This window comes from Trichosurus vulpecula, chromosome 7, assembly GCF_011100635.1.
Source record: "Trichosurus vulpecula isolate mTriVul1 chromosome 7, mTriVul1.pri, whole genome shotgun sequence".
NCBI lineage: Eukaryota > Metazoa > Chordata > Mammalia > Diprotodontia > Phalangeridae > Trichosurus > Trichosurus vulpecula.
In genome coordinates this window covers 28593443-28621282 of record NC_050579.1, presented here as the reverse complement: position 1 = coordinate 28621282, position 27840 = coordinate 28593443, and the positions used below count along the sequence as shown (strand labels likewise).

At 44.4% G+C, this 27840-nt stretch overlaps 1 protein-coding gene across 2 annotated transcripts; it reads left to right on the top strand.

Annotated features, from left to right (window-relative positions):
* Positions 1-710: 710 nt before the first annotated feature.
* Positions 711-19501, top strand: PSPH (phosphoserine phosphatase). Of its 2 annotated transcripts, XM_036766823.1 has the most exons (7): positions 711-966; positions 5437-5570; positions 11139-11297; positions 12162-12296; positions 15583-15728; positions 17985-18133; positions 19008-19500. In XM_036766823.1, exons 3-7 carry the CDS (start codon positions 11158-11160, stop codon positions 19113-19115), a joined length of 678 nt encoding a protein of 225 aa, XP_036622718.1. In that variant the 5' UTR covers positions 711-966; positions 5437-5570; positions 11139-11157; the 3' UTR covers positions 19116-19500. The 2 variants fall into 2 exon arrangements, with proteins under 2 accessions (XP_036622718.1, XP_036622719.1); XM_036766824.1 differs by lacking the exons at positions 711-966; positions 5437-5570 and adding an exon at positions 5573-5618 and having other exon boundaries at positions 19008-19501.
* Positions 19502-27840: the final 8339 nt, after the last annotated feature.

The window sequence follows — 27840 nt, the reverse complement described above, 5'->3', positions numbered from 1 at the left end:
GCACAGTGCCTGGCACACAGTGGGCACTTAATAAATGCTTGTTGACTTGATCTGACTGTTCTAGCACCTGCCTTACAGGTTGTTGGGAGGATTGGATAAGAAAACACCTGTAAATGTGCTTTGCACTTTTAAAGTGCCATCTAAATGCTGCCTGTTATTTTATTGTTATTTCCTGAATACTTTCTCCAATGTCTTCCCTTCCCCTCAGAGAGTTCACGGCAGTGTATTGTCCTCTCCTGGTAAGTTACTATACTTCTTTCTGTTTTCTTTTCTAGAAAATGAGGAGGAGGTTACCCAAGTGATCTCTAAGGGTCCTTGCAGTTTTACCGTCCATAAAGTCTGGAGTCAGGACCTGGCCTTTTGGGGTGGTTAGTTCCTGATCTTTGAGAAGACATGAGTACACATTTAGGACAGGACTCCTTGTGAAATCCATATTTGCTGAATTGCAAAAGAAAACGATGGGGATTGGAGGCAAGCCCTTTGTGACCCTTCCCTCCCCCCCCCCCCCATCCTAACACACCTTGTGCCCCCAGGGCTATCTCTTCCTCTTCTTACCACTGGCTTAAGGTCATTGAACCTCCGTGTTGAGTCCAGTACGAATGAGGCAGAAACCATGCCGTTTCTGACTTTGGAGAAAGAATGCCGCACAGCCCTGTCTGCTGGTCCTCCCCAACCAACAGGAGAAGGAGCAGGGTGGAGCTAAGGGAGCCACACCTCCGGGAGGCTGGGCTACGACTCTCTTCTAAACAGGTTTCAGAGCAGCGAGGTCCTGCAGGGTTTAGTTTAGGAAGACATTATGCAAAAATCCCCCAAGCTTGCTCAGCAGTTCTGAAATGAGCATTTATTAAAGTCGGCTTTCTCCCAGAAGGGTCATCTTCTTCGGATCCCTAGCGTGTGACTGGAAGCCCAGACTGAACCTTCATTCCTCTGCAGCCGGAAGGATCCCCGTAAGGGCTTCTGTACTCTGTAAGTCTGGAGGCATGCACTGATCTTCTCTTACAGGATACTGGACTGCCCTCATACCCTTAGATCTACCTAGCTCTGACCCTGGGTGCCTTAATTCTGTAGAGCCAGAACGAGGGGCAGTGTCCGAGCGCGTTCAGGATTTCCTGCATTCCTGAATGGATCTGCCGATTTCTGGAGCTTGATCCTCCTCACTCTGTGCCCTTGTTAATTTCAGGATGAATGAATGATGCAATCCTCTGTAGGAGAGCCATCAGCCCACTGTGGGGGTATAAAATCCCTGCAGTTTGGTGCTGACCCTGATAGTTTAATACCTTGGACCCCCTCTTCCATCCTACTAGCATTTGAAAAGTAGTTTTTAGTATTTCTGTCCATTGTATCCATTGGCACAAAAATCCAACTTGAGGGGGTTGAACATTCATTCATTCATTCAAATGAATCGTATTTTTTTTCTTTACTTATGTCTGGGACAGGAATAGTTGTGGATTGATTAATGTTATATGAGGATCAAAGAAGAAATTAGATTATTACAATTCCTGGGTATGTTTTCATTGTCATAATAGGGAGAAGTTCTCTGCAGAAAGAAGGCTAGCTGTGGAGTCAGGAAGACCTGAGTTTAGGCTCTACTTCTGACACACATTAGGGGTGTGAGTGCAAACGAATCACTTAATCTCTCTAAATCTATAGATTGTAGATATGGAGCAAAAATAACAGCAGAGTGCAGTCCTGTGCAGTTCAAAGCCATCAGGCAAACCGAGGCGCAGCAAGGCACTGGGGATGGGGTCTTGGTGTCTGGAAGACTTAGGTTCACATTCTTCCTCTGGTACTAGCTGTGGGATTGACCAGAAAAAGTCACTTAAACCTTTTTAATAATGCCCATTTTGTTGTCTACAAAGTGTTTACTCTCAGCCATAAATTGATAAACCTGTCTGTGAACTAGGAAAAAACAGAAAGGGTGTTTGTAGTGGTTTGAGCGTTTCATTAATGCCTTGGGAGCTTCTGAAAAACTTCGGGGCGGTTAAGCTGGGGTTGAGTAACACCTGGGGCATTGATACGTCCTTTGCTTCCTACTCTGCCTGGCAGCTCTAAGATGTCCAGAGCCCTCAGTTAAATATAATACTCACTCTAGCTAAAAATTGACAGTGCCTAAGGAATAAAAAGACAAAAACAAAACAGGCCCTGCTCTCAAGGAGTTTACAATCTCTTGCCCTGCTTGAGGACCCAGGAAGCTTTTCAAGGACTACGCCAGTAATTCAGAAGGTCCTATTCCTCAATTCTGGAAAAATTCAAATATTATGTTCCCCCCCACCCCCCGCCCCACTGAATATGCTTTCAAAATAAATGCTCAGGAGTAAAAAAAAACCCCAAACCTACCAGGAGAGCTTAGGTTTTCTGACTTTCAGTTTTTAGGTTTTTTTTATTTTTTTTTTTAGTTTTTTATTACAGCACATTGACCTCTGGACTATTCCTGGAAAGTCCTGATGCCGCTTTTTGAAGCAGCTACTGGATAATACAATCAATCACTCAATCAGTAAGCACTTATTAGACCCTCTACAATGGGATCCACCCTCCCGGGCAGTCTCCTTTAAAGGCACTTCTTAGGTAGTGAGTCACAGCATGGAGAATGCCCTCCATTGAAGCAGATCCCAAAGCAGATCTGTGACTTAATAGATGAATCCTAGGTTTTTGCCTGAGCCATAGAGAGATGAGGTTGACTGCCTAACTTTACAGAAATGGGCATCAGGGGTAGGATTGGCACTCATATCTTCCTTACTCCAGGTTTGGCCATTGATGGTAATAGCTAGCATTCACATAACATTTTCTGTTTTGCACACTGCTTCACAAATATTTGATCCTGACCACAGTTCTGGAAGGTAGGTGCTGTTTATTTGCAGCTTTTCAGAGCTCCAAGCCCAACCCACATGGGGAAGGGCTCCTGCTTGGCCAATTGGAAGGAAGGGCAGGATTGTAGGCATGGGAGTGTCCCTTTGGTACACCTTGTTCTCTTATAGATGAGTTTCATTTATCAGGCTGAGCCTCCACCCCTCTCCACCTTGCCTTAGTAAAGGTAAACTAGTGAAGGGGGGAGGCATCATGGTAGATGGAATCAGAAAGGCCTGGAATCAAGCCCTGGCAGTAACACACATCAGCTGCGTGACCCTGGGCAAGTCACTTAATTTCTCCATGTTTCTAGGCAGAGTGGTCAAGCAGAAGGAACTCAGGGTTTGGAGTAGAATGTCGTGGGTTCGAATGCTGACTGTCACCTGTGTGACACTGGGCAAATCTCATAAGCTCCATGGGCCTCTACTTTCCCATCTATAAAATGGGGGGAGTTGGAGTAGTTGACCTTAGGATGCAGCTCTAAATTCTATGATCTTCTTCTACTCTGATGCTTTATCTTGACATAAAAGCTATCAGGAATTCTCGAAAGCTGTGCCAACATTGCATAACTGCATATCAGTTCTACTAGGTTGGCAGAAAGGCTGTGAGTATGGGCCCAGCATTGGACCAGCCTGGCTCAAATTTAGAGAGTCCCATCCCTTGAGGACTGGCGAACAGTCCATGAACATTTTGGCCATAGCAACTCATGGGCCCCTCTACCAAGCGCTGTGGTCTACAGCGTACCCTCACCTCTATTCTCCTTCTACACATGGCCCCTCCCTGAGACTTACAGATAGAGAGCCAGAGTCCATTCTAACTGTACAATTTTCCACCCCCACCCCCATGTCCCTCAAAGGGGATCTTAACCATTGACCTGGGCTGTCCCCTTCCTCCTCTAGAGAGCGTAGTCTTCCTGCCCCCTTAGTCTAAACATACCTGAAGTATTGAAGTGGATGAGGGGTTCTCTGGGCTCAGAAAGTGGTATTTATTGGGTTGTTGGGTTGCCTTCCTTTGTCTTTTCTTTCTTTTTCTCTTCACTCCTTCTTTCACTTCCTTTTCCTTTACCCCCTCTTCCCCCTTTCCCTTTCTTCTCTTTTTCCACCTCCCTTTCTTCCCCCCATCTCTGTTCCTTCTCTCTCCCCCTTTCCCTCTCCGTCTCCCTTTTGGCTTTTCTTACCTGGTGTCCCCTCGCCTCGTTCTCTGTTTTTCCCTCTTTCTCAGCCTCAGCACATTTATCCTTTCCTCTTGTCTTTTCATCTTTCATGAGGCTTGCGCATTATAACTCCCAGCTACCGGCTCAGCTTCCTTTTGCTTGTGCGACAGGCTCCTTCCCAGACTCCAAGATCTGCCTCTTTCTTTGCATTTCACTGAATTTCTTCTCTCATTTCGAAAGGGGATGGGGTCCTTCTTACTCTTATTTCTTGCTCTTAGAGCCTGTTTAACACACATGAGTGTCCTCCTTCCCATCCTCTTTCTCAGGGACCCTCTTTCCCATTTTCTTCTCCCTTGGTAACCTGCTCATCAGGCACAGACTACTCCCGGGGTTACACCCGGGGCTCTTGCAGGGTTGAAGCAACAGAACAGGATATGCTCCATCTTTTTAGCTCTTGAGCCTTAGCCAGCTGCCTGAAGGAGGTAGGGTGTGTTTGACTAGGAAAGCCTGAGTAGTCTGGCCAATTAGAGAAGATTGCTTTTTATTTTTTTTAACCAAAGGAAGCTCCCACACACTGCTGATTGCCTCTTGGACACTTTCCATGAATGAGAGAATCTTGGTGTCATCCTCAACTTCTCGCTCTCGCTCATCCCCCACATTCAAACCTCAGCTCTTCCCTCCATCCCCTTCTCTCCATTCACCTAGCTCAGAACCTCATCACCTCTCGACTGGACCATCATGGTAGCCTTCTAAGTGGCCTCCTTGCCTCATGTCTCTCCCCATCCTCCATCATCAAACTGATGTTTCTCAAGCCCCATCCCTCTCAGTAAACTCCAATGGTTCTCTGTTACTTCCAGGATAAAATAGGAAATCATTTAAAGTTCTTCACCATCTGGCTCCTTCTTAGCTTTCTAGGCTTCTTCCATTTCACTCCACGCACTCTATGATGGTGAGCCAGCTTCACATAGGACTCGCTATCTCCTGACTCCGGATCTTTGCCCTGGTTTTTCCCTGTGCTTGGCACACCTTCCCTCCTTTTAGTTTCCCCAGCTTCATTCAAGACTCAGTTCAGGTTCCATTTGTAGGAGGCCTTTCCCAGTGGCCCAACACCCTTGCCCACCCCTCCCGCCCCCCACCCCTGCCCCACAGCTGTCAGTGCCTTCCCTTTCTGAGTTCACCTATCCACTCTGTATGCATCTTGCAAGTCTCTAGTTATTTACATGTTGTCTTTCCCATTAGAATGTAAACTTCAGGAAGGCCAGCAGTCTTTGGCTTTTGGCTTCGCATCCCCACTTCACACAATGTCTGGCACCTATCCTGCGCTTGATAAATGCTTGTTGATTGAGAAATAGATGACCAGAGGCCATAAGGAGAGGGGGTCCCTGTTTTTTTGTCCCTTCCTTTGCTCATTGTGACCACACTCTGTGATCTCTTTCCAGACTGTGTTGTGTTTGGAGAACTCGGGAGGCCTTTCGTGGAGACGTTTGGAATTGGAATTCCCACACCCCTGTCTCTTTCAAAGAGGGAGCTAGCTGTGGAGAGCAAAGCCTTTAGAATTCAGCACTGGAGACACGTGAGTCTGGCAGCCTCCGCTGTTTCTCGCCTTTCAAATATTGCCCAGGTTTGAGCGCTCTATGTTCTAGAATAGTGGCTGATACCTTAACTCAACCAAGAAATGTCTATGGCGTGTGTGAAATATTTGGATTCCAAAAAAAATAACTGTCAGCTAGGTGGCCAGTAGAGTGCTGGCCCTGGAGTCGGGAGGACCTGAGTTCAAATCCAGCCTCAGACACTTACTAGCAGTAGGACCCTGGGCAAGTCACTTCACCCTGTTTGCCTCAGTTTCCTCATTTGTCAAGAGAGCTGGAAAAGAAAATGGCAAACCACTCCAGTATCTTTGCCAAGAAAAGCCCAAATGGGGTCACAAAGAGGCAGACTTAATTGAACCACCACAACAAAAATAAAAACAATCATGCCAGGAAGAGGGTGGTTGTGCGGCACATTTTTGTGTGAGTTGCAGTCATCAGAATACCTTTCAGAGGGCTACTACTGTCCAGGATCAAGGAGGTCATATCTTACTCCCCAAATTGGACCATGTCTGCCTCTAAAGACAAATCTGCTTTCATTTTTGAAGGGTGATGGGGTCAGGAGTTGCATGGGGAGACTGGTCCACAAGGACCATTCAGTAGTCTCTTTGACCTGTGTCCCTCCCCCACCAACCCAGGAAGACAAACTAGGGGCTGTCTCAACATGGGAGCAGCTTATTCCTGGAAACGGCTTACTCTTGGGAGCTGCTGGGAGTGGAGAAGTACATGTCCATGTGTCTTTTAGCTTTTGGCCATGGGACCTAGACTGGCCTGTCCAAACAAGAGTCTGTCTACTGACTGTTTTCCATTTTTCCAGTCCCTTCCCTTCTCTCCATTCAACCCTCTCTCCTCCCCACTTGCAGATGTCAGCGGTCCAGAATCCTTTCATAAACTCTTAGATCAAGGGCTAAAAAGGGACCTCAGAGGCCATTGAAATCAAACCTATTTTATATATGAGGAAGTCCTAAGGAATTCAAGTGACTTACCCAAGGTCACACATGTCAGAGAGAGGATTTGAACCCCAATTCTCTGACTCCAGAGGTAGTGCTTTTTCCATTGCTTTCCTTATCTGTGCCTTCTCCCTTCCCCCACCTCAGCTGGCATCTCATCCATTTCTTTGAGTCATCCCCTTCCCTGCAGTATTAGGAGCCCACTCATGCCCCAGGTGGGAAACACCCACAGTTTCTTGGCTTGGAGTTTCAACTGGGATTGCTCTTCCCAGGCTGGGGGACAGGGCACTGCACTAGGCATGCAGGAATGGGGGTGGGAAGACTTTGGAGAAATGGGATTGGGAATGGGGCCATCAGCTCTGAGCCACTACAGTGGTGATGGGACACACAGAATCCTAAAGGCTGGAGACTGGGATCAAAGACAAGCTAGCTAGCCTCTCTGTGCCTCAGTTACTTTCTCTGTAAAGCGAGGGCATTGGGTAGGTGATCTGATGGTCTTAGATTCTCTTCTAGTACTTTTTAAAAAAGTTTGATTTTTTTCTTTTCTATGCCTTTTATGCTGTTGTTGCTGGCCAGTGACGGTCCGCTTATGATCCTGTCTTGTAGCAAAGAAATATAGATAAGCAAAAGCCAAATCTAGCCATTGATTATGTCCAGCAGTGCCTGCTGCCTTATCCACACTGTGGTCCACCGCCTCTCAGTATACTTCACTTTCCGATTTGCTTCCATGCCCTTAGCTTTCTCGATGACAGTGTCTCAGGGATCTGCACTGTCAGTTTCTGCCACTCATGTCTGTGACCATCGTTCCTCCCCACCCCCCCCATCTGACTTGGAGGTTCAGTATTGGACTTGCTTTTAGGAGGATGGTCAGTTATGCCCTAGGACTTAATTATTCATAGTCCTCTCTTCCTCCTTAACAGAGAGTAGGTGAGGTGGATACCATCGTGCCCAGGGCCATGGCGGCAGCAGGTTCATGCTTTTATAGTTACAAAAAGAGTGGGCCATAGCACCTCCCCAAAGCTCTTTAGCTCTGGTGGGAACTGGGTTATAGATTAATCCCAGTTTGGCTGCTTATTTCCACAAGAACAGGCTGACTTTCTCAAGTGGATTTTTTTCTTCTTTCCTTGCCCATGTATCACATGACTTGTGTTTCCAAGGAGCAGAAATGTCATGGCAATTTATATTGCTGCATAGCTTATCAAAATTCTGGGCTACTTAACTATCATATTTTCCTGTTTTTAAATTAAAAATTTTTAATGAATAAAAATTAATTTTCTCTCCTTCCCCTTCTCCAACTATTTTTTTAAATAAAGAGAACACATTTCTGAATTGACTATGCCCCCAAAATATATGTCTCTTTCCACAACCTTGAGTCCAACCCCTCTCTGGCAGAAGTGGGTAACAGGCTTCATCACTGGTCCTCTGCAGCCATGGACAGTCATTGCATTGATCAGAATTCTTACAGCTTTCAAAGCTGTTGCTTTTTACAGTGTTGTTGTTATTCTAGAAATTGTTCTTCTGGTTCTGCTCCCTTTCCTCTGCATCAGTTCATAGAAGTCTTGCCAGTTTTCTCTGAAACCATCCCCTGTGTCATTTCTTATGGCCTAGTGATTTTCCAATGCCATCATTTGTTCAGCTCCTTAGCCTTCAGTTTTTATAGCTATAAAAAGTGCACATTGGTCCATTGTTGTGGTCTCCTTCGGGATCTTCTGCTCTGGTCTTCCCTCTAACAATTACCAGCTGAGTGATCTTAGCAAGCCACTGACCTACCTTCATTTTTCTGGGTCTCTGCTATGAAATGGGGATGATATCACACCTGCTTAGCTGTAACATGCAGATGATTTCTCTTAGTCTCTACCACCCTCAAGATGGGCGGCTCCATTTTGAGTGCCTAGCCTGTAGGCCAAAGGGCGATGGAGAAGCACATGCCAAACACAAGCAGGCTGCCGCATGTTATGCAAGAGGAGTTACAGAGGAGTGAGCGGTGGTGTTGTCCTTGGAGAACCGAGCCAGCCAGGGAGCAGGGGCAAGGGGCAGCTGACAGACGGGCCCTGTGCTCCACTGGTAGCCACACGATGTGAAGAGAACGTGAGGAAGGTTTCTGGCTGTAGGGAGGAGCCTTTGTGCTGTATTTATCACGAGGCATGGATGAGAGTCCCATAGGATGGGCAGGAGTGGATGGGAGTCAGCATTACTGGAGGGAAAAGCCACATCATAATATAGAAATATAATAACTATATATAATACATGTAATAAATAAATATATTATAAAATATAAATTATATAGATATGTAAACACAATATGAATGTGTTAAATATAATAGCTATATATAATATATACAATAGATAAATATATCATAAAATATAAATTTTATAAATATGCAAATATAATATGAATACGTAAAAATAAATTATATAAATATAACTATATAATATATACAACATAAAAATATGTTATAAAATATAAATCATATAAATATAAAAATACAATATAAATATGTAAAATATAAACTATATAAATATAATAACATTTATGTAATGCTTTAAGGTTTGCAAAGCATTGTACATATGTTATCCTGAGTGTTTTAGATTGTCTGCAGTTGTTTTAAATGGAATTTCTCTATCTCTTCCTGCTGTATGTGGTTGGAAATACAAAGAAATGCTGATGATTTGTGTGGGTTTGGTTTTTTATCCTGAGGATGCTCGGCGGCCAGTAGATAGAGTGCTGGCCCTGGAGTCAGGAGGATATGGGTTCAAATCTGGCCTCAGATACTTACTAGCTATGTGACCCTGGGCAAGTCAATTAACCCTGTTTGCCTCAGTTTCCTCGTTTGTAAAATGAGCTGGAGAAGGAAATGGCAAACCTTCTGGTATCTCTGCCAGTTAATTTCTGAAGCTCTTAAGGGATTTTGTGCCAAGTAGGCGTTATGGTGTCATGGGGTCATGAAGATTTGGGCATGCCTAATCAACTAAACAACAGCAAAAATTTTATATTGTCTGCAGTTGTTTTTAAGTGGAATTTCTCGTTGGACATATGTTATTCAATCCTCACAACTCCTGTTATTATCCCCGCAGGGAAACTGAGGTGAGAATAGGTCAAGTGACAAGTCACACATCTAGTATCTGAGGCAGGATTTTCATTCGGGTTTTCCTGACTCAGTCCAATGTTCTAACCACTGTGCCACTCGGCAGCCTACCCTCAAGCACTGATAAAGACTTTGTCCCAAGAACTTCTGAGTTTGGGGAAATGTTTCGTAGGAGGACTTCTAGGCTGTTCGGATGGCTGCTGCATCCCAGGCAGAGCTGCCCAAACCTGGCCCAAATCCCAGCCTGATCAGTGTGCCAGTGTTGGGGGACAGAGGCAGTGAGAGGTGGTCAGCCTGGTGGACCTCACCTTTGGCACTTAGTCCCAGCTTCCAGAGTCCAGGACCTAGATAAGATAACAATGCGAACAGTCCCCAGCCATCCAGCGCACTTAGCCAGATCTCCTGCTTTCGGACTCTCCTTTGGGCTGCAGGGCTGCAGTTTTCAGGTCTTAGTCTTGCCCATTGAGAGGGCAGCATTCTTTGCTCTGAGCCCGCTTAGTCTACATCGTGTCATTTAAGTCCTATCTGACAGTAAGGCATAGTCTCTCCTTGCTGAACTTTCAGGTCTTGTAGGATTTTCCACCTACACAAAAAAGCGAAGCCAAAACCTTGAGCAAATGATTGTGGTTTAAATTTTGTGCCGGCCTCGGTACAGAGAGAGATGGGATCTCTGAACCACAGCCTCCACCTACTGGCATCGTGAATGCCAACCCGTAGGCGCCACAGAAGACAGGTGTGGGCGGCAGGTACCATATCACATGTCCCAACCTGAAGACGCTCTGCAGCGAGATGAGATGTGAAAATGGTTGTCACGGTGACCCATGACCGTGTGGCATCTTGGTGCAAGGCCACACAGCACCCTTTATTCCAAAGTTCCTGGAAATTTGGGGGAAATTCTGTCCCTTCAGACTATAGAGGAATGAAAATTAGCATGACACCATAATGCCTACTTGGCACAAAATCCTTCAAGAGTTTTCAAAATTTAAAAAAGAAGCCTTGAGGCTGGGCAACTTGGTGCCAGTAATATTACTTAAGGTTGGAATCCATTTCAGAGCCAGCCCTTATGAGTCTGTGTTTGACTGCATTTAAAAGGGGACTCATCAGGAATATTTGGTGGTTATCTAATTGCACAGCCCTGATGAAGGACCGGGTCAAGGCTCCAAAAATAATAATGGCTAATGTTTTTGTAGTGTTTACTATGTGCCAGGCACTAAGCACTTTACAAATGTTATCTCTTTGATCCTCACAACAGGTGATTTCTCTTGGTTTGAGGCTAACAGGGTTAAGTGACTTGCCCAAGGTAACCCAGCTAGTAAGTGTCTGAGGCTGGATTTGAACTCAGATCTTCCTGACTCTTGGCCTGGCACTCTCTGCCCCACACCACTTCCTTGCTTCTCTTTTTTCACTTTTGTATCTCCAGTATCTTAGCATGGTGTTTGGCATATAGTAGGCACTTACTAAGTGCCTGTTGGTTTGAATCAAATTGCCTCATATCTCTCATCCTTGTTGTGTTTTGCAGAAGGAGAATTCTTGGAATCATGGTCTCCCACTCGGAGCTGAGGGAAATTTTCCGTTCTGCTGACGCTGTCTGCTTCGATGTGGACAGTACGGTCATCAGAGAAGAAGGAATCGACGAGCTGGCCAAGTTCTGTGGAGTTGGAGATGCTGTCTCAGAAATGTATGAATGATTAAACACTAGGTCTCTCTTCAGTCAGCTGAGCATTAGACCATCACTAGGGGAGGCTATAACAGGGGTCAAAGTGCACCAGCTTAAGTCCTGGGCTTGCCCCCATGGACACGGTTGGGCGGCTCACCTCCATTTTCCCAAGTCTGAAGCAGTGATCTCCGTCAGGGTCTGAATCTATAGGTATCTACAAATACCCAATAGCTGCCAGGCACCCTTCAGAGGCAGGGCCCCGAGTTAGATTATATTGTGGAAAGGGCTGGAGTCAGCGGTCTGCCCACAGTACAATCCTGATTCAGGATGTGATGATGTTCTTGTCAGGATATTCAGACAGATTGGTAAACTGACTCACTCAGAGAGCCACCTTCCTCCCCAGGTTGCAGCAGCTTGCTCTAGGACCTCTAAAGGATCTGTTGCCCTCAGACTCCATAATTATCCATTTCGGGGTCCCTGGGAACAAGGGAGATTCCAAATGCCCTGCGGCACTGTGGAGTTTCCAGGGAACACCTCTCCATCATCCGGCACTCCTGTACCGCTTTCTATAATACCCTGGACCGGACTTCTGCGGCCGCCAGGTCAGACACAGGGGAAGCCCATCGACCCTTCCGATAGAAGACCGCTCGTGCCCGTTTGACCCTTCCCGGTTCCCCTGAGCGGCCAGCTCCCAGCTCAGAGAGAGCGGCTTAGGAAGCGGGGATTTCTCAGGCCCCCGGCCGGGCTGTCTGAGAGCCCGAGCCCAGGACGCAGAGTAGGCCAGTCATCGCTTTAACGGTTGACCTGAAGAGGCCTCATTCGCTTGGCCTGTGTGGCGGGGCAGGGGTGGGTGCTTGGCGTTCATGGGCTGAATCTCCTTCTTAGGACCCGCAGAGCTATGGGTGGCGCGGTGACTTTCAAGGCGGCCTTAACAGAGCGATTGGCATTGATCCAACCCTCCAGAGAGCAGGTGCAGAAGCTCCTATCAGACCACCCCCCACACCTCACGCCGGGGATAAGGTAGGAGGGATCCTTGGCTCTCAGGGCTTCACCCCAGGCATCCATTCTGCAGGCTGGCCAAAGGGAGGCGCGCTGGGAGGGCTCACTTTGGCGTCGGAGGACCGGGGTCATTGCTACCTGTGACCTTGGACGAGTCACTCACCTTTCTTGGGTTTAGTTTCCTCCTCTATAAAATGGGAATATTGGACTCACCACCTTCTAGAAGGTCCTTTCCAGCTCTAAATCTATGATCCTATGCTGAGAATTGATGTCCCTCACTTCAACATTCTAGGGAGGCTAGGGGGCGCCGTGGAGCGCCAGCCCTGGAGTCAGGAGGATCTGAGTTCAAATTCAGCCTCAGACACTTACTAGCTGGGTGACTGAGCAAGTCACTTACCCCTGTCCGCCTCGGTTTCCTCATGTATAAAATGGGCTGGAGAAGGAAATGGCAAACCCCTCCAGCGTCCCTGCCGAGACAACCCCAAATGGGGCCACGGAGAGTCAGACACGACTGAACAGCAACCAGACGTCAAGAGCGGCCGGGCACTCCACGCAAACACGCCCACGCCGAGATGCTCGCGGGCCAGTCGGAGAGGGCCACGGACGGCGTTACTCTTGAGTGACCGATTTCCCGCAGGCCAGCGAACCATCGTGTTCACGGGGTGGCCTCCGTCCGTGTCTCGCCGGCGCGGTGCGCGTGTGTCCCTGGCTGACGAAGGCGCCGCAGCAGCGAGGCTCAGGCCGTCAGTAGCTCCGATACGGCCACGGACCCGTTCTTTCCTTCCAACGGGGCGATTGGAGCCCAGCCCTGCCTGTACCACTCACTGAAACTGGTAGGGTAGGGACCGGACCTGTCATTTCATTGGAATATGGAACTCCCAGGGGAGGAATCTCCCCCCACCAGGGCGGGCCAGCCCTCTCTCCGAGGCTCTTGCCTCAGTGCAACATTCTGAGTTTTCGGAATGGTGAAGCGACTTACCCAGGCTCCCACGCTGTGTCGGGGCCGGGGCTTCTCGGCTTAGAGGCCGGCTTTCTATTTGCTTTACCAAGCTGCCTCCGTCTCACGATGGATGTTGTTGTCGATCGTGTTAAAATAATAATAACTGTTTTCTAAGGTGAGGAGGAGGAGGCGGGGGCGGTGTTGGAAACTCTTCTACTCTCTGAGAAGGCTTGGAGGGTGAGGGGCCGGAGCTCCCTCATCGGGCTTTGACACTGAGCGTCGCAGCAGAGTCTGCTCGAAAACGTTTTAAAAACGTATTAGGACAATTAAAGTGTTAGAAGAGAACCACAGGACTTGCGGCTGGAACTCGGGGCCTTTGCGGTTGTCTCGTCCAACCCCTCCTGTTCTACCGAAGGGACAGACGAGGGCGCACAGCGACAGGCGACAGACTCGCGTCCTGGGTCCTCCACGCCGACGTTCTCTTTTTGTGCATCGCGTTCTCGATTTATTGCTGTTGGGAACTCTGACGATGAGGAGGAGGAAGAGGAGGAGGAGGATGATGAGGATGATGATGATGAGGATGATGACGATGATGACGACATTGATGAGGAGGATGATGATGATGATGAGGATGATGATGACGATGATGAGGAGGATGATAATGACGAGGATGATGATGATGAGGATGATGATGATGACGATGATGATGATGAGGAGGAGGATGACGATGATGATGATGACGTTGATGAGGATGATGATGAAGATGATGATGATGATGACGACATTGATGAGGATGATGATGACGACATTGATGAGGATGATGATGATGATGATGATGATGACAACGATGATGAGGAGGAGGATGATGATGATGAGGATGGTGGTGATGATGATGATGAGGATGGTGATGATGATGAGGATGATGATGATATCTTTCTTTGCTGATGCAGATCAAATACAACATTACAATGAAAGACAGCTACGTTGGAATGCTCAGCAGTTAAAACTTGTCTGGGGCCCCGCAGCCTTGGGTCTTTTGTTGTGGTTGTTGCTGTTCAGTTTTTTGGTTGTGTCCAACTCTTCATGACCCCATTGGAGGTTTTCTTGGCAGAGATACTGGACAGGTCTGATATTTCCTTCTCCAGATCGTCTGACAGATGAGGAAACTGAGGCAAACGGGGTTAAATGACTTGTCCAGAGTCACACAGCTAGTCCGAGGCTGGATTTGAACTCAGGTCCTCCTGACTCCAGGCTCTGTACCACCTCACTGAGTAGGGATCTTTTTTACTTTGCACCAAGTAGGATCACTGGTGACAACGTGCACATGAGTGACATATGAATACAGACATTTACCTTTCTTATCAATAAACTGGGAAAGACTATCATAACATGACCACCGCTGCAGTGCGGGCTAAAAAAGCAACCGTGCAAATCCAGTGCGTGAAGCATCTGTGAGTCTGACCCTGGGAAACTCCTGGTATGAAAATTCCCTTTCCCATGAAGAATAAAAAGCCTCTGGCTTTCTAGGTAAGCTTCCTAGAGAATTTCCTGAGACACAAAGAGACTGAGTAACTTGTTCATGGTAAGACCATGAGTCTCAAAGGCTCGCCCATGCTGTGCTGTCTCTACGTAGTACGTCATCGGTCCTTCATCATGTAAACATATAGCTCGTTTTGATTTGACAATAGCTAGCCTTTATATAGCTGTGGTTTGCAAAGAACTTTACATACGGCATCTTGTTTGATCCTCACAACAACCGGAGAGGTAGGTGTTTCTATTCTTATCTCTATTTTACAGACAAGGAAACGGAGGCACACTGAGGTTAAGTGGCTTGCCCTGGATCTAAGGCTAGATTTGAACTCATTTCCCTGACTGCAGGCCCAGTGATCTATCCACTGTGCCACCTTGATGCCTTTTTCAGATATCTAATGTACAATATAGAGCCAAAATTAAGCTCGAATGTTTTGTCACAGCTAGTGGCACAGTGAATAGAGTGCTGACTTCTGGGCAAGTCACTTCACCTTTTTTGCCTCAGTTTCCTCATCTGTAAAATGAGCTGGAGAAGAAAATGGCAAAACCACTCCTGTATCTCTGCCAAGAAAACCCCAAATGGGGCACAAAGAGTCAGACACAACTGAAAATAACTGAACAACAAAAATAAAATTACACTATAGGTGTCTCATAAATATTTTAAAAAAGCAAACTTATTTTCTTGTAGTTAATAATTGCTCTGATCAAACCGGAAGAATTAAGCCATAAGCCTAAGCAAAGGTCCTAACATGTGATATAAATGTATTTTTGGGGCCCTTCTTCCATGGGCTTCCTTCTCTTCCTGCTCTTTGCTGATTTAATTTCCACCACCCCTAGGGAGTTGGTGAGCTGCTTACAGCAGCGAAATGTTCAGGTCTTCCTCATATCTGGTGGGTTTAGGAGCATCGTAGAACACGTCGCTTCCAAGCTCAATATTCCGGCCACCAATGTCTTTGCCAACAGGTTGAAGTTCTATTTCACTGGTAAGCATCTGTCTGGGATACTGTGTTCTTTCTTATCATTTCAGTTTCACTGCTAGAGACTGTTTGGGTAAAGTGGTCGCTAGGGATAGGCCCACGCGGCCGTAATAGTTTAAGAAACAACAATTAAGTGTGGACATGTCTTTTTCGCTGTGGTTTTGTAGTCTTCCCTTATATACCCAAAAGTACTGGACTCATTCAGGCTCTGCCAGTTATGACCTGTGTCACAACCAGGGTGAGTCCCAACCTCTCTAGGCTTCATCTTCCTCATCTCTGACATGGAGGGTTGGACGAGAAGGCCTCTAAGAGCCCTTCAGACCCTATGCCCCTATGTGTATTGGCTCCCAGGTCAGTGGGACCATGTTGTCTTTGTCCGTGTGTTAGTATTTGGTAACACGCCTTAGGTTTTCACCGATGTGCTCATGTCTAAGGATCTCTGAAGCTTATTTTGGGGGCAGTTGTCTCCCAAGCATCTTCATTCATTTGGTTCACCTTAGATCATGGATTCTTAACCTGGCTTCCATGTGTGTTTTTAAAAAATATATCCTGGTCACCATTTAAACATAACTGGTTTTCTTTGTAATGCTCTGTGTTATTTTATGCATTTAAAATCTCTCCTCTGAAGAAGTGTTCGTAGGCTTCACTAGACACTGCAGAAGGGTCCAGAACAAACAAAACAAAATAAAAAAGGCTCAGAACCCTAGCTAGAGGCCCGTGGCAGAAATATAGCCTGCTGATTGAATGATTTCAGGAAATCCAGCTTTGGAGGACCCTAGGCTGTTAACTATCTTCTCATTAGGTGCCTTCATTCCAGCCTTGGCCGTAGGACCCTGCTGGATAAGTCTGGTTACTTCTAAAGGTCTCAAAACAAAATTAGTTGGGTGGGAGAAGAGTGGGAAGGAAAGAGAAAATTTGGAACTCAAAATTTTCAAAAAAATAAATGTTAAAAATAAATACATAAAAAATGTTCTCCACTATGTAAAAAGAAATAGTTCTAATTCACTGGAATTGAATAGGACCAGTCTAACTTTGGAGAAGATGCTGTGGTAGCTGCAGGGTGGTACATTTTTCAGCCGTAACTATTCTTGAAAACAATTTACTACGTTATTGAGGGGTTGATATCTGCACCACTGGAGGGAGCATCTGTGTCAGTGAAACCATAGATCCTTGGGGTATTGAAGAAGGCAGTATGCAAGTCTGTGTGTTTATTTTGTTTTGGAAGGAGTCTAGACATATGATCCTCTTCCTCTAGGAAGATCTGCTCTTAAGAAATTCTTTCCACCAGAGGAGGCCAGGACCTGCTTTTAAGACTTGACAGTCTTAAGAGTTTCCTGGAGATACTGAGAGGTAATGACCTGCTCAGGGTGATAGAGCCAGAGACAAAACTTGAACCTAGGTCTTCCTGACTCCAAAGGCTCCCCCCCATTCATGGTGACACATAGCCTCTGTGTGTGTGTGTGTGTGTGTGTGTGTGTGTAGGTAACTGTCTTGTATTTCTTTTGTCTATACACATGTCATCAAGGACTTTGGTGATAGTAGGCTAGGCAGAATGTATTGTAAAATTCAATGGGCAGTGATAGGATGTCATATGGGAAAAATGGGAACCCTACTATTAGCAAGATTACAAAGCTAGCCTTTGGTGAGAATCTTGGGTACTCCCCCACTACCAGCTCCCCCGCATTACCTGGGAAGTGTCAGGAACTCTTGCTCCAAAATCCTTCTCTCCTTCTCTTTTTACTCTCTAATCAGTCAACAAGTATTTATTAAGCAACTACTATATGCCAGGCACCTGTTAGGTACTGAAGGTACAAATACAAAAATCAAGGAAATGACATTTTAACAGGAAAGATAACATGAACATATGTAAGCAGAGACAAAAGAAATACATAAATAGACACTAATTTATGGATGGAAGGTGCCAACAGCTGGGGAGGGTGGTGCTCTTCTGTAGAAGGCGACAATTGATCTGAGCTTTGAAGGGACCTAGGGATTCTGAGAGATGGAGGTGGGGAAGGCAGGCATTTCAGGCACCAGGCCTTTGTGTAGGACAGTGGGAAAGCCCATTTGGCTGGATTGTAGAATGCATGATAGGAAGAAATGTTTAATGAGTCTGATTAAGTGTTATGGTGGCAAGTTGTGAAGGACCCTAAATGCTCAACAGAACCTAGAGATTGGAAAGCCTATCCTCCCGGTATGGAATGAATCCATTAATATGGAATGAATGGATGGTTAATCCACCGCCACCACTGTTCTCTCTAGGTGAATACGCTGGTTTTGATGAGAGCCAACCAACTGCTGAGTCTGGTGGGAAAGGCAAGGTGATTGGACTCCTGAAGGAACGGTTCCATTTTAAGAAAATCGTCATGATTGGGGATGGAGCCACTGACATGGAAGCTTGTCCTCCTGCTGTAAGTTCTGAGGGTACTAATCCCTGTCTGTTCTTTTACAAACAAAATCATAGGCCTAAGAGGGTCTTCTCTCTCGGTGTCTACAGGGAAGTGGGCACAGGCTTCGGAGCCAGAGTCCTGGCTCTGTGACTTACAACCTGGGTGGGTCACTTTACTTTTCTCTGAGCTCTGTTTCCTCAGCTGGAAAATAAGGGGGTTCAACTAGATGGCTTCCGTCTCTCCCACTGTAGAGACCAGGGAACTGAGGCCAGAGAGGTGACTACCCCAATGGCAAGGCTTCTTCCCTTGCAGCTTTTGGTCCTTCTTATCCTCTACTCCCATGCAACACAGAGGAATTTGGAGTCGGGGACCTGGGTTCAAGACCCAGCTCTGTTACTTTCTCCCTGTTTGACATTGGGCAGTCCTCTATACATTTTTTTTTCTTTTGGCCCCAGTCCTGTCCTCTGTCAAAAGAGAGGAGCTGGAATTAGGTGACTTCTCAGCTCTCTTCCAGTACTAAGTCAATTGAACAAACATCATTCATGGGTGGATCCAAGATGCTGGAGCCTTTGGTTGGTTTTAAAAAGGAGAGGAAAGATATAAACAATGCTTTTGGGAAGATTAATCTGAGCATGATTTAAAGATGGATAGAAAGAAGAAAGGAAACAAACATTTATTAAGTGCCTACTGTGTGTCAGAAACTGTGGTAAACTCTTTACAAATAGTATCTCAGAGAGAGGCCAAAGGCAAGGAGTCCAGCTGGTCTGCCATCACAGTAATGCAGGTGTGGTGGTAAAAGCACAGTCTGAGTTTGGAGGAAGCATGAATGGGAAGAAAGGGAAGGGACTATTTGGAGTGTTAATCCTTTGGATTCCTTTTTCTTTTCCCTTTTTAGGATATTTTCATTGGTTTCGGGGGAAATGTGATTAGGCAACAAGTGAAGGACAACGCCAAGTGGTATATCACTGACTTTGGGGAGCTTCTTCAAGAACTGGAAAAGTGATGTCTAATTATATATATATTTTATTAGAACTTCCAGATTAATTAAAAAGAACAATTAGGCAGATTTATGGTGTTCGTGTACATTTACCCACTGCCTTTTTACATGCCCAAATTTGGTGCTGGTCCCCTGTCCTTTCAGGTTAACTAGTGGTTCCTGACCATTTTGACCACTGAAGTTCACAGTTGAAGGCCAGTTAAAAGCATTCTTCCTTGCTTGACCTTTGAGTGGAACACTAAACCACGAGGTGGAAGTCCCTTCTCCCCCATAGGAATTCATCATATATGGGATGGTACAAAGGTCTCATTTACAGAACACTGGAACACCAAACAGGATTATTAGTGTCTCAAAACAAAGTCATTTGTTCTTAAAGATCAAACGAAGAAAAAAATATATTACTAACCCAAGAGGAGGATCGGCAGATTTTTCCTTCCCTTTTGAAGTCAGAACTAATTCTCAAGTGCTGTGCAAGTAATTGTGAAAGTTGTGGAAAGTTGTGAAAGCTACAACATTAATTTTAATTCTGACCAGGGTTTTAGCCAAAGACACTTCCAAATGTGACTCGAAAACACTATGCCTCTCTACCCCTTCCTTGTTTTGCAAATTAAGTGGGGGAAAGGACATTACTGTGACAAGAAGCAGACACCCTTGTGACACCAAGAGGAATTTTCAAATGGGAACCTATTTGAAAAACTTCTAATTTAGCCAAATGTTAAGACAAATGCTTTTCAGAACTGGAGTTTCTGCAGCACTTTCAGGGGCATGTGAAACAGCGTTGGCAGCTTTTCTATCAGGCTGCAAATAACCAGTTGTTCTCTCCTGGTGAATGCTTATTGGCAGCTCTCCATGAACTTGTTTTATGTGGTCTCCATTTTCAGGAGTGCCATGCATAGGACTTAAAACTTCCAAATTGAGTTATGAGAATACTCCCTTTAAAAGTTTCCAACATTTGAATTAAAAAATATACTATTCCCTCTCCTCTTCCTGGCAGGACACAGAGATGCTCTATATAAGAGTAAAAAATGAATAAAATGCTTAAGAATTCTCAGGTTCCTTTACCCATGAGAAGACAGCTTGGCAAATCTGGCCCTTCACAGATCAGTGATTTGAATAGCAAGGGGGATGAGGAAAGGCTGTATTTGGCTCAGAGCTGTCTAATCAGCTGGGAAATGTCCCTCTGTCCTTCTACCCAGAAGGATTCTCAGCTGTTAAGGAGCTGTGGAAATAAACCAACAAATGGTCACCCACACAATGGTTCCTTTGTGTGTGTGCTGGAGGGGGTGAGTTTAAAACCAAGCAAGGGGAGACGGTGGCATCCTGAGTGCCCTCTCCTCCTGCGCTTGGTGGAAACCTATCTGTGCAGCTGCTACTCAAAGAGTTATGGGCATGGTTATACTGGGATTGCATTCAGATGACAAAAATGTTCACTGGAGTCTGTAAGTTGTCTTTCTCTTTTTCATTCATCTGGGAAGGATTTCTACTAATCTGGATAGAAAAAAAAAAAAAGGAATAATTTGGGTTGTGACCAAGCTGGAGACTTCAAATCTTTTTGTAAAAATGCCAGAAAGATGGCTTTTTATTGCTTTTAAAGGAATGGAGAGACTGTGGCTTTTGCCCAGTCCTCTTTGGACTTGGCCTATTCTCTCTCCTTCTGTGTTCTGAGCTTACTCTCCTTGAAAAGCATTCGTGACATTGAGGCATGTCTACTTGATCTCTGCTCCAATAACGAGAAATCCTCACATTTATAGTGTTTAAATTATCATTTTTTTTAATTAACATGCACTTCTCATCCTCCCAGATCCTCCTTCCCATTGGGAAGAAAACTAAAAATAAAATCCTTGTAACAAATATGCATAGCAGTGAAGAAGGAAATAGTAATACTGTCCTTTCTATCAGAAAGGCTTTTATTTTAACTTTAAGCTAACTTCGAAACATTTCTAGTCTAGAGAGATAGAGAGATGTTCAAACTGGCAGAGTGCCCCACTCTTACCTTTGGACATAACTCTATAAACCCCAGGATAGTTTGAGATAACTTTTATAGGGATCTTGAACAAAGAAAAGATCATATTTGGTTAAATATCGTCTGGGGTTAAAATCTCCCTTGACCACCCCTACGGAAGAGTATTTGGGAATGTTGCAGCTGGCAAGGCCACTGTCAGGGGAAGGGGGAAAGGCAGGGCAGGAGAGACCTCACCTGAAGGGCAGGAAGAAAGCCTGGCATTTTGGTAGCTTCCTAATTAACTAATTAATTAAATTAATCTTGCTAAGACCTGCTAGGCCTTGCTAGACCTGGATTTAAATCCCATCTGAGGCACATTCTGACTGGGTGACCCAGGGCGAGTTACTCAACACCTTGATGGCCAAGGCATTTCCTTAAGGTTATTACTGCTGTCCAGTCATTTATTAAATTGTGTCCCACTCTTTGTGACTCCATTTGGGGTTTTCTTGTCAGAGACAAAGGAGCGGTTTGCCATTTCCTTCTCCGCTTCATTTTACATCAGAGAAAACTGGGTCAAACAGGGTAGAGGACTTGTTTAGAGTCACACAACCAGTAAGTATCTGAGGCTGGATTTGAACTCAGGTCTTCTTGAGTTCAGCCCTTTATCCACTGCACCACCTTACTGCACTGAAATATTTATCAATTGTAGAGAAAGTGCCAGTCTGCTTTCGTAGAAGGAGTTCCTCCCCCATTCCTTTGAAATCACTGATCCCTTCCAAAACATTTAAGGCCGAACTTAGTTGTTTGTATTTGCTGAGGAAGCACAAATGTTAACCAATGCTTTGGGTAAAATTAAGAGATTAATTGGTGTTTGGGACAATTATATACATAGATTTAAATCTATCTGTTACCGGCTGGCACTGCTCTTAAGAATCCGGATTCCTTTTCTGAAATGTCAGTTGTGACCAAGATCCAAAATGATTAATTTGGCTGGAGGCCACAATCAAGTTTTGACCTATCCATGTCCCCCAAACCCCCTCGCAAAATCCCAGGGGAAGGGCTTTGCCAAGTTGGAGCTTTTCTCCGGAAAACTCCTGGTCTTGTTCCCTGGACATGTCTTCCAAAAGCAGCCAATGCCGCTGCTCACAAAAGGCTGACAGATTTGGAGCCAAGGACCCGGGTTCGTACCGTGTCTCCTTAACTGTGTAAGGTGCCTGGTAGGTACACAGTAGGTGTCCAATAAGTGCTTGTTGGCTTTCCTCATGTGGAAGATGACATGACTTGTGAACTCCTTTCCTGCTTTGAATCCATGACCCTAAATCACAAATCCTGACTCTGACCCTTACGGCCAGCCAGTGTGACTCTGGGCCTTGGTTTTCTCATCTGTGTGATGGACTGAATGTGATGACCTGGAAAGCCCCGTCTAGCTCCATACCCATGGTCCCATTCAGTTCTGATATCCTGGGGACGCCCCCTCCTGTGCCTCATGTCCTGCTCTGAAGTGCTTCAGCTGCATGCAGACCCTCATGGGAGAATCGCTTTTGTTGTCCAGTTCTGAATACCCAGGAGTGACAGACCTGTATGGCCTTGAGCAGTTTAGGAAGCTCTGTCACTTGGGGGTTATAGTTAGGAGGTTGTACTAGGTGATCCCTGAGGGCCTTTCAGCCTGAGTCCATGATCTCATCATCCTTGTGAGGGAGGAGGATTAGTAAGTATTATTTATTAACCCCATTCTCCAGATGAAGAAATGCAGCCTATTGGGAAACTGGTGAGTCCTTGGCGAGAACAAAGGGGATTGTGAAGGGCATTGAGTGCAGGCCATCTGAGGGTCACTTAAGGAACTGGGGATGGTTGGTGTTGACTTTACAGGGAAAGGATGGTTGTCTTCAAGTATCTGAAGGATTGTTATATGGAAGAGGGATTAGATTGGTTCAGTTTGGCACAAAAGGGGCTGCTAGATGGGTAGAGAGCTCTGGCCCTGGAGCCAGGAAGACTTGAGTTCAAATCCTGCCTCAGACACTTACTGGCTGTGTGACCCTGGGCAAGTCACTTAACCCCCTTTGTCTCAGTTTCCTCATCTGCAGCTCCAGTATCTTTGCCAAGGAAACCTCAAATGGGGTCACGGAGAGTCAGACACAACTGAAAAACAGTTGAACAACAACGACAAAATGGAATCGGCTGTTAAGGAGTTAAGCAGCTCACCAAACGAACCTGGACAGAGCTGGGGACACAGCTGAGGTCTTCTGACTCCCAGTTCAACGTGCTTTCCACGGTCTTCTTTTAGGTTCCTAAGGAGTATCGAGCCAAATCCAGCTTGCCAAAGGCCAAGTGCTAATTTTGATTAAATGATGCCTTATGCCTTTATCACAAGTCAACTTATGAAAAAACAGGTTAGATGTAGCCTTGTATGAAAGGTAAAACTCATGAAATCATCAGAGTATAGTTAGGATGTCTATTAATGCTTCCTCATAGCCTCTAATGGCATCATCATACCAGATGAACAAACATTTGGTCTGAAGAATGCATAACTTGTTAATTTTTCTTTCTTACTATGGGCATTAGACAATATTGCATGTGTGCAAAGAGTGTTCATCTGAATGCATACACATGGATTTTTTATCTAAATAGTTTTCACAGAGATTGAGTGAAGCGGTGTTGTTCGGTCATTCATGCCTGTCCAACTCTTCCTGACCCTGTGGACCTTTAGAGTTGAGGGGCTTGTTCGCCAATGTTGTGTCTTTTAGCATTTTTTAAAATACTGTCCTTGGGTTTTCTTGACAAAGACACTGAAACAGTTTGCCATTTCCTTCTCCAGTGGATTGAGGCAAACAGAACCTGTCCCAGGGTCACACAGCTAGTAAGTTGTCTGAGAACAGATTTGAACTCAGGTCTTTCTGACTCCATGTCCAGCACTCTAGTCTTTCTAGCCACCAGCTGATTGGTTTGGAGAAGAGAGGAAAGAGGTGGTGACTGGATCACATCATCAAAGTTACAGAGTGGAGAGCTCAGGATAACCAAAATGGAAAGAAAACTCTTAACATTGAAAGTCAGATGCCATTTGAAGAATCTCAGGATAATGAAAACCCTCCTCATAGGGATTTACAAAATTCTGCTCAATCAATGTCACTTGACTTGCCAACGTTGAAATTAGGTAGTTCAAAGCTATAAAGGGAACAAATAAAATGGTTGCTGTGAATAAGATGTGTGACACATACTTTGTACCTGGTGGAATGAAAAGCCTCTCACTCAAAGTAACAACGGCACCTAGAAATAAGCTATGGTGTTCAAATTAAAACTCCCACTCCTATACTTCCTACATGACAATTGACCTAAAAAGAGCAAGCAATTGTCACTGAAAATAAAGAGTGGGAGAAAGATCTTAATTAATATCCATAAAATAGCACCATTATTCATTCTTTTTTCCTTCTTTTGGCTAGAGCAGCTTGAATTGGAGTAGAGAAACTGATGATCTCATTAACAAGGGTTATTAAAGTAAACAATATTCTCAGAAATAAGCAGAATTAAAGAGAACCAAAGACTACTTTTCTGTTTACTTTGAAAAAAGGATTCGATGTTTAATTATTAACCATATCCTTCAAATGACATGAACAAAGCGTCAGTATATGAAAAAACAAGATGTGAAAAAACCACCAGGAATGTCCTATGAATGGTCATGCTTCATGTTTTCTCAAGAGCAGTTATTCTATTTCTTTAAAGCTATGGAAGAGGCAAAAGAGAGAAGCTAATACCAATTCAATTTAAATGGTGCCTTTTGGAATTAGGTTCTAAATATAGGGGCTGTGAAACTTGCCATATTTTTTATAGCACTGATCTGGGCATTATGAGAGTTCAATAGATGGTAGCTGATGGTGATGGTGATGGGGATGATATTAACCAACTCAAATAAGCAGAAATTAAGTGACTGGATAGAAACCTGGATCTAGGCACTTTTGAATAAAAGACCCTGGAGTCCTGCTTACTCAGCAGCCAACAAAATGTATAGAGTTCAGAGGGACCTCAATAATTTGTTGGGTTACTTAGATTACAATCAAACTTCAAAGTAAGATGGCAGCATGAAAAGTTGGAGAGAGTAGCTTTCCCACATAGATTATCCAATAATAATAGATATAATAATGATATAATATAATAGTAGCTATTTATATGTGCTTATTATATACCAGGCACTGTGCTAAGCACTGTAGAATTATTATACCATTTGAGTCTCACAACGACCCTGGGAGGTAAGTGCTCTTAAGATCCTCATTTTACAGATGAGGAAATTGAGACAGAGGTTAGTGACTTCCCCAAGATCATACAGCTAGCAAGTGTGGCATTAGCTTGGATTTGAACTCAGGTCTTCCTGGCACCAGGTCCAGTGCTTTATCCACTGTGCCACCTAAAGAACTAGATTGAATGATGATACAAAATCCAAAGAGAAACACCAGTAAACTCCTTTATCCAGGCCAAGGCTGCACAAAAAAGACAGCCAAAAGCCATGAGTGCCAGAAGAGGCGTATTGCCAGGAAATCCAGCACAAGCTTAGCCGAATAGGCTGGAAGCCCAAAGCAGTGCCTTGGTTGGAGGCAGGAGAGATGGTGTCTTGGACAGATGGAAGCCCAGTCTGGGGAGGTGATGCCTAGAACAGAGTATACTATGGAGCTCTGACCAGGGGCATTGAAGCCTGCCAGCATTCTGAATAAACATAACTAGGGGGAGGAGGATAGAAGCAAGTGACCGGGGCTGGAACAACTTACGTAAGACTATGGGAAGGGATAGGGCCTGGCTCTGGCACAAAAATCTAAATCATGGATTGAGGCTGGAGATATGAGTAAACAGAAGAAGACCCTGAATATTATGAAGAAATATTGTCAGTCAAGAGATGCCCAAGATGTAAGCACCCCCTCCCCCAAATAACTCCATGACAACTACAAGGAAATCTTCAGAGGAAAAAAATAATTTGGTTGTAAGTTCTAACTGGAAGAAATGAAGCAAGAAATAAAAAGTGGAATTATAAGTGAAATAAGAGCTCTGGAGAAAAGAATTGGGAGGATATTACCCAAGTAACAGACTCCCTGAAAATTATATATTAGAGCAGATAAAATTTAGTGACTCCATGAGACAATTTTTTAAAAAATAAGAAAAAAGATTGAAAAAATAGCATATAAATTATCTGCTGTTAAAAAACAACTGATCTGATGAAGAGATAATTTGAGAAACATTAGGCTCCCTGAAAACCATTACCACCAACAACAAAAAGCATGGATACCATATTTCAAGAAGTGATAAATGAAAATTTCCTAGATTTATTAGAAACAGAGGGCAAAGTAAAAAAAGAATAAGTCCATTGGCCACTTGCTGAAAGAATCCCAAAATGAAAACCTCTAGGAATGCGTTGGTAAAAATTCAGAGCTTCCAGGTCAAAGAAATTAAAAAAAAAAAAACACTGCAAGCAACCAGAAAGAAAGAATTCAAGTATTAAGGACAAGTCAGTTAGGATCACACAAAATTTGGTAGTAGAAAAGTGTGGATCATGTTATTCTAAAAGGCAAAGGATAAAAAGGCTTATATTTAAGTATATTTTGCCCTGAAAGACTGAGAATAATCATATAAGAGAAAAAATAAATCTTTAATGGAAGAGAGGACTTTTGAGTATTGCTGATTAAAGGACCAATGCTGAGTAAAAACTCTGAATAGCAAATACAGAAACCAAGAGAAACCCAGTCAAAAGTACATTTGAGTAACTGGAAGAGGTTATGTGGTGACAAAATATTTATATTCCATCAGAGAGAGAAGAGATAAGTGTCTCTTCAAAATCCTATTGTCTTCCATTGTCACAGAAAGAATTACATAAGATAAACAAAAAGATTGAAGAGTATTTTTATTCTTTTCTGCTGCTCTTAAGAGAGGAAATAAAAGGAAAAGGAATACACTAGGGAAGGAGTAGAATTGATTATATCTCATAATTGGAATAGAAGATGAGATACAAACAGGGAAGAAGGTAGAGGAATGGGAATCACATGAACCACAATCTTATCTGAGCCTTAAGGAAGAGGGTTAAATACATCCTCATACTTACTCACAGAGTTTTTTGTACATCAAACTCAACAGGGAGACAGGTGGAGATAGGGAAAAAGGGACAGCTGGGTTTAAGAAGGACAGCAGAGTTGGGAAGAGAACGATCATCAAAAAACCAAACCAGCTTCAGTGGGCAGATCATGAAGATGGTATTATGAAGAAAGAAAGGGTAAGAATCAGTGGTCAAGGTCTGGGCCAGAAGAAGAGAGGAGGGACAGTGGAATAGAAGCAGATAATTTCAATTATAGATTACATTCCTTTTCTGTTACTGCACTCCTCCCCTTTCTTTTTGAAGAGGGAGATAGGAGGTAAAGAGAGGAAAAAGTTTTAAGAGTATATGATGAGGGGAAATGCACAATTAATAATCATAAATGCCAATGTAAAGGAAATGAACTCACCTATAAAATGGAAGAGGACAGCAAAATTGATTAGAAAGCAGACTCCAATATGTTGTTTACAAGAATCACTCTTAAATAAGATATACAAGAAAATGTGGAGATTGAGCAGAATGTATTATGATTCAGGTAAACTAAAAAAAAAAAAAGTCAGTGTAATAAACATGATCCCAGACAAGACACCAGAAAAATGATATAGTTAGTGGGCCCAAAGTGTCCCCTTAAACTTAGTCAAAACTAGCAGAAATAGAAACAATAAAGAAGTTAGGGACATGAACAGAAATTAGATGTGCTAGCTCTCTGGAGATTACTAAATGGA

Excerpts from the sequence above, each read along its gene's own strand:
- PSPH (XM_036766824.1), top strand. The coding sequence starts at position 11,158 with ATGGTCTCCCACTCGGAGCTGAGGGAAATTTTCCGTTCTGCTGACGCT. Across the intron at positions 11,298-12,161 it reads GGAGATGCTGTCTCAGAAAT|GACCCGCAGAGCTATGGGTG; the intron begins GTATGAATGATT and ends TCTCCTTCTTAG. Across the intron at positions 15,729-17,984 it reads GTTGAAGTTCTATTTCACTG|GTGAATACGCTGGTTTTGAT; the intron begins GTAAGCATCTGT and ends TGTTCTCTCTAG.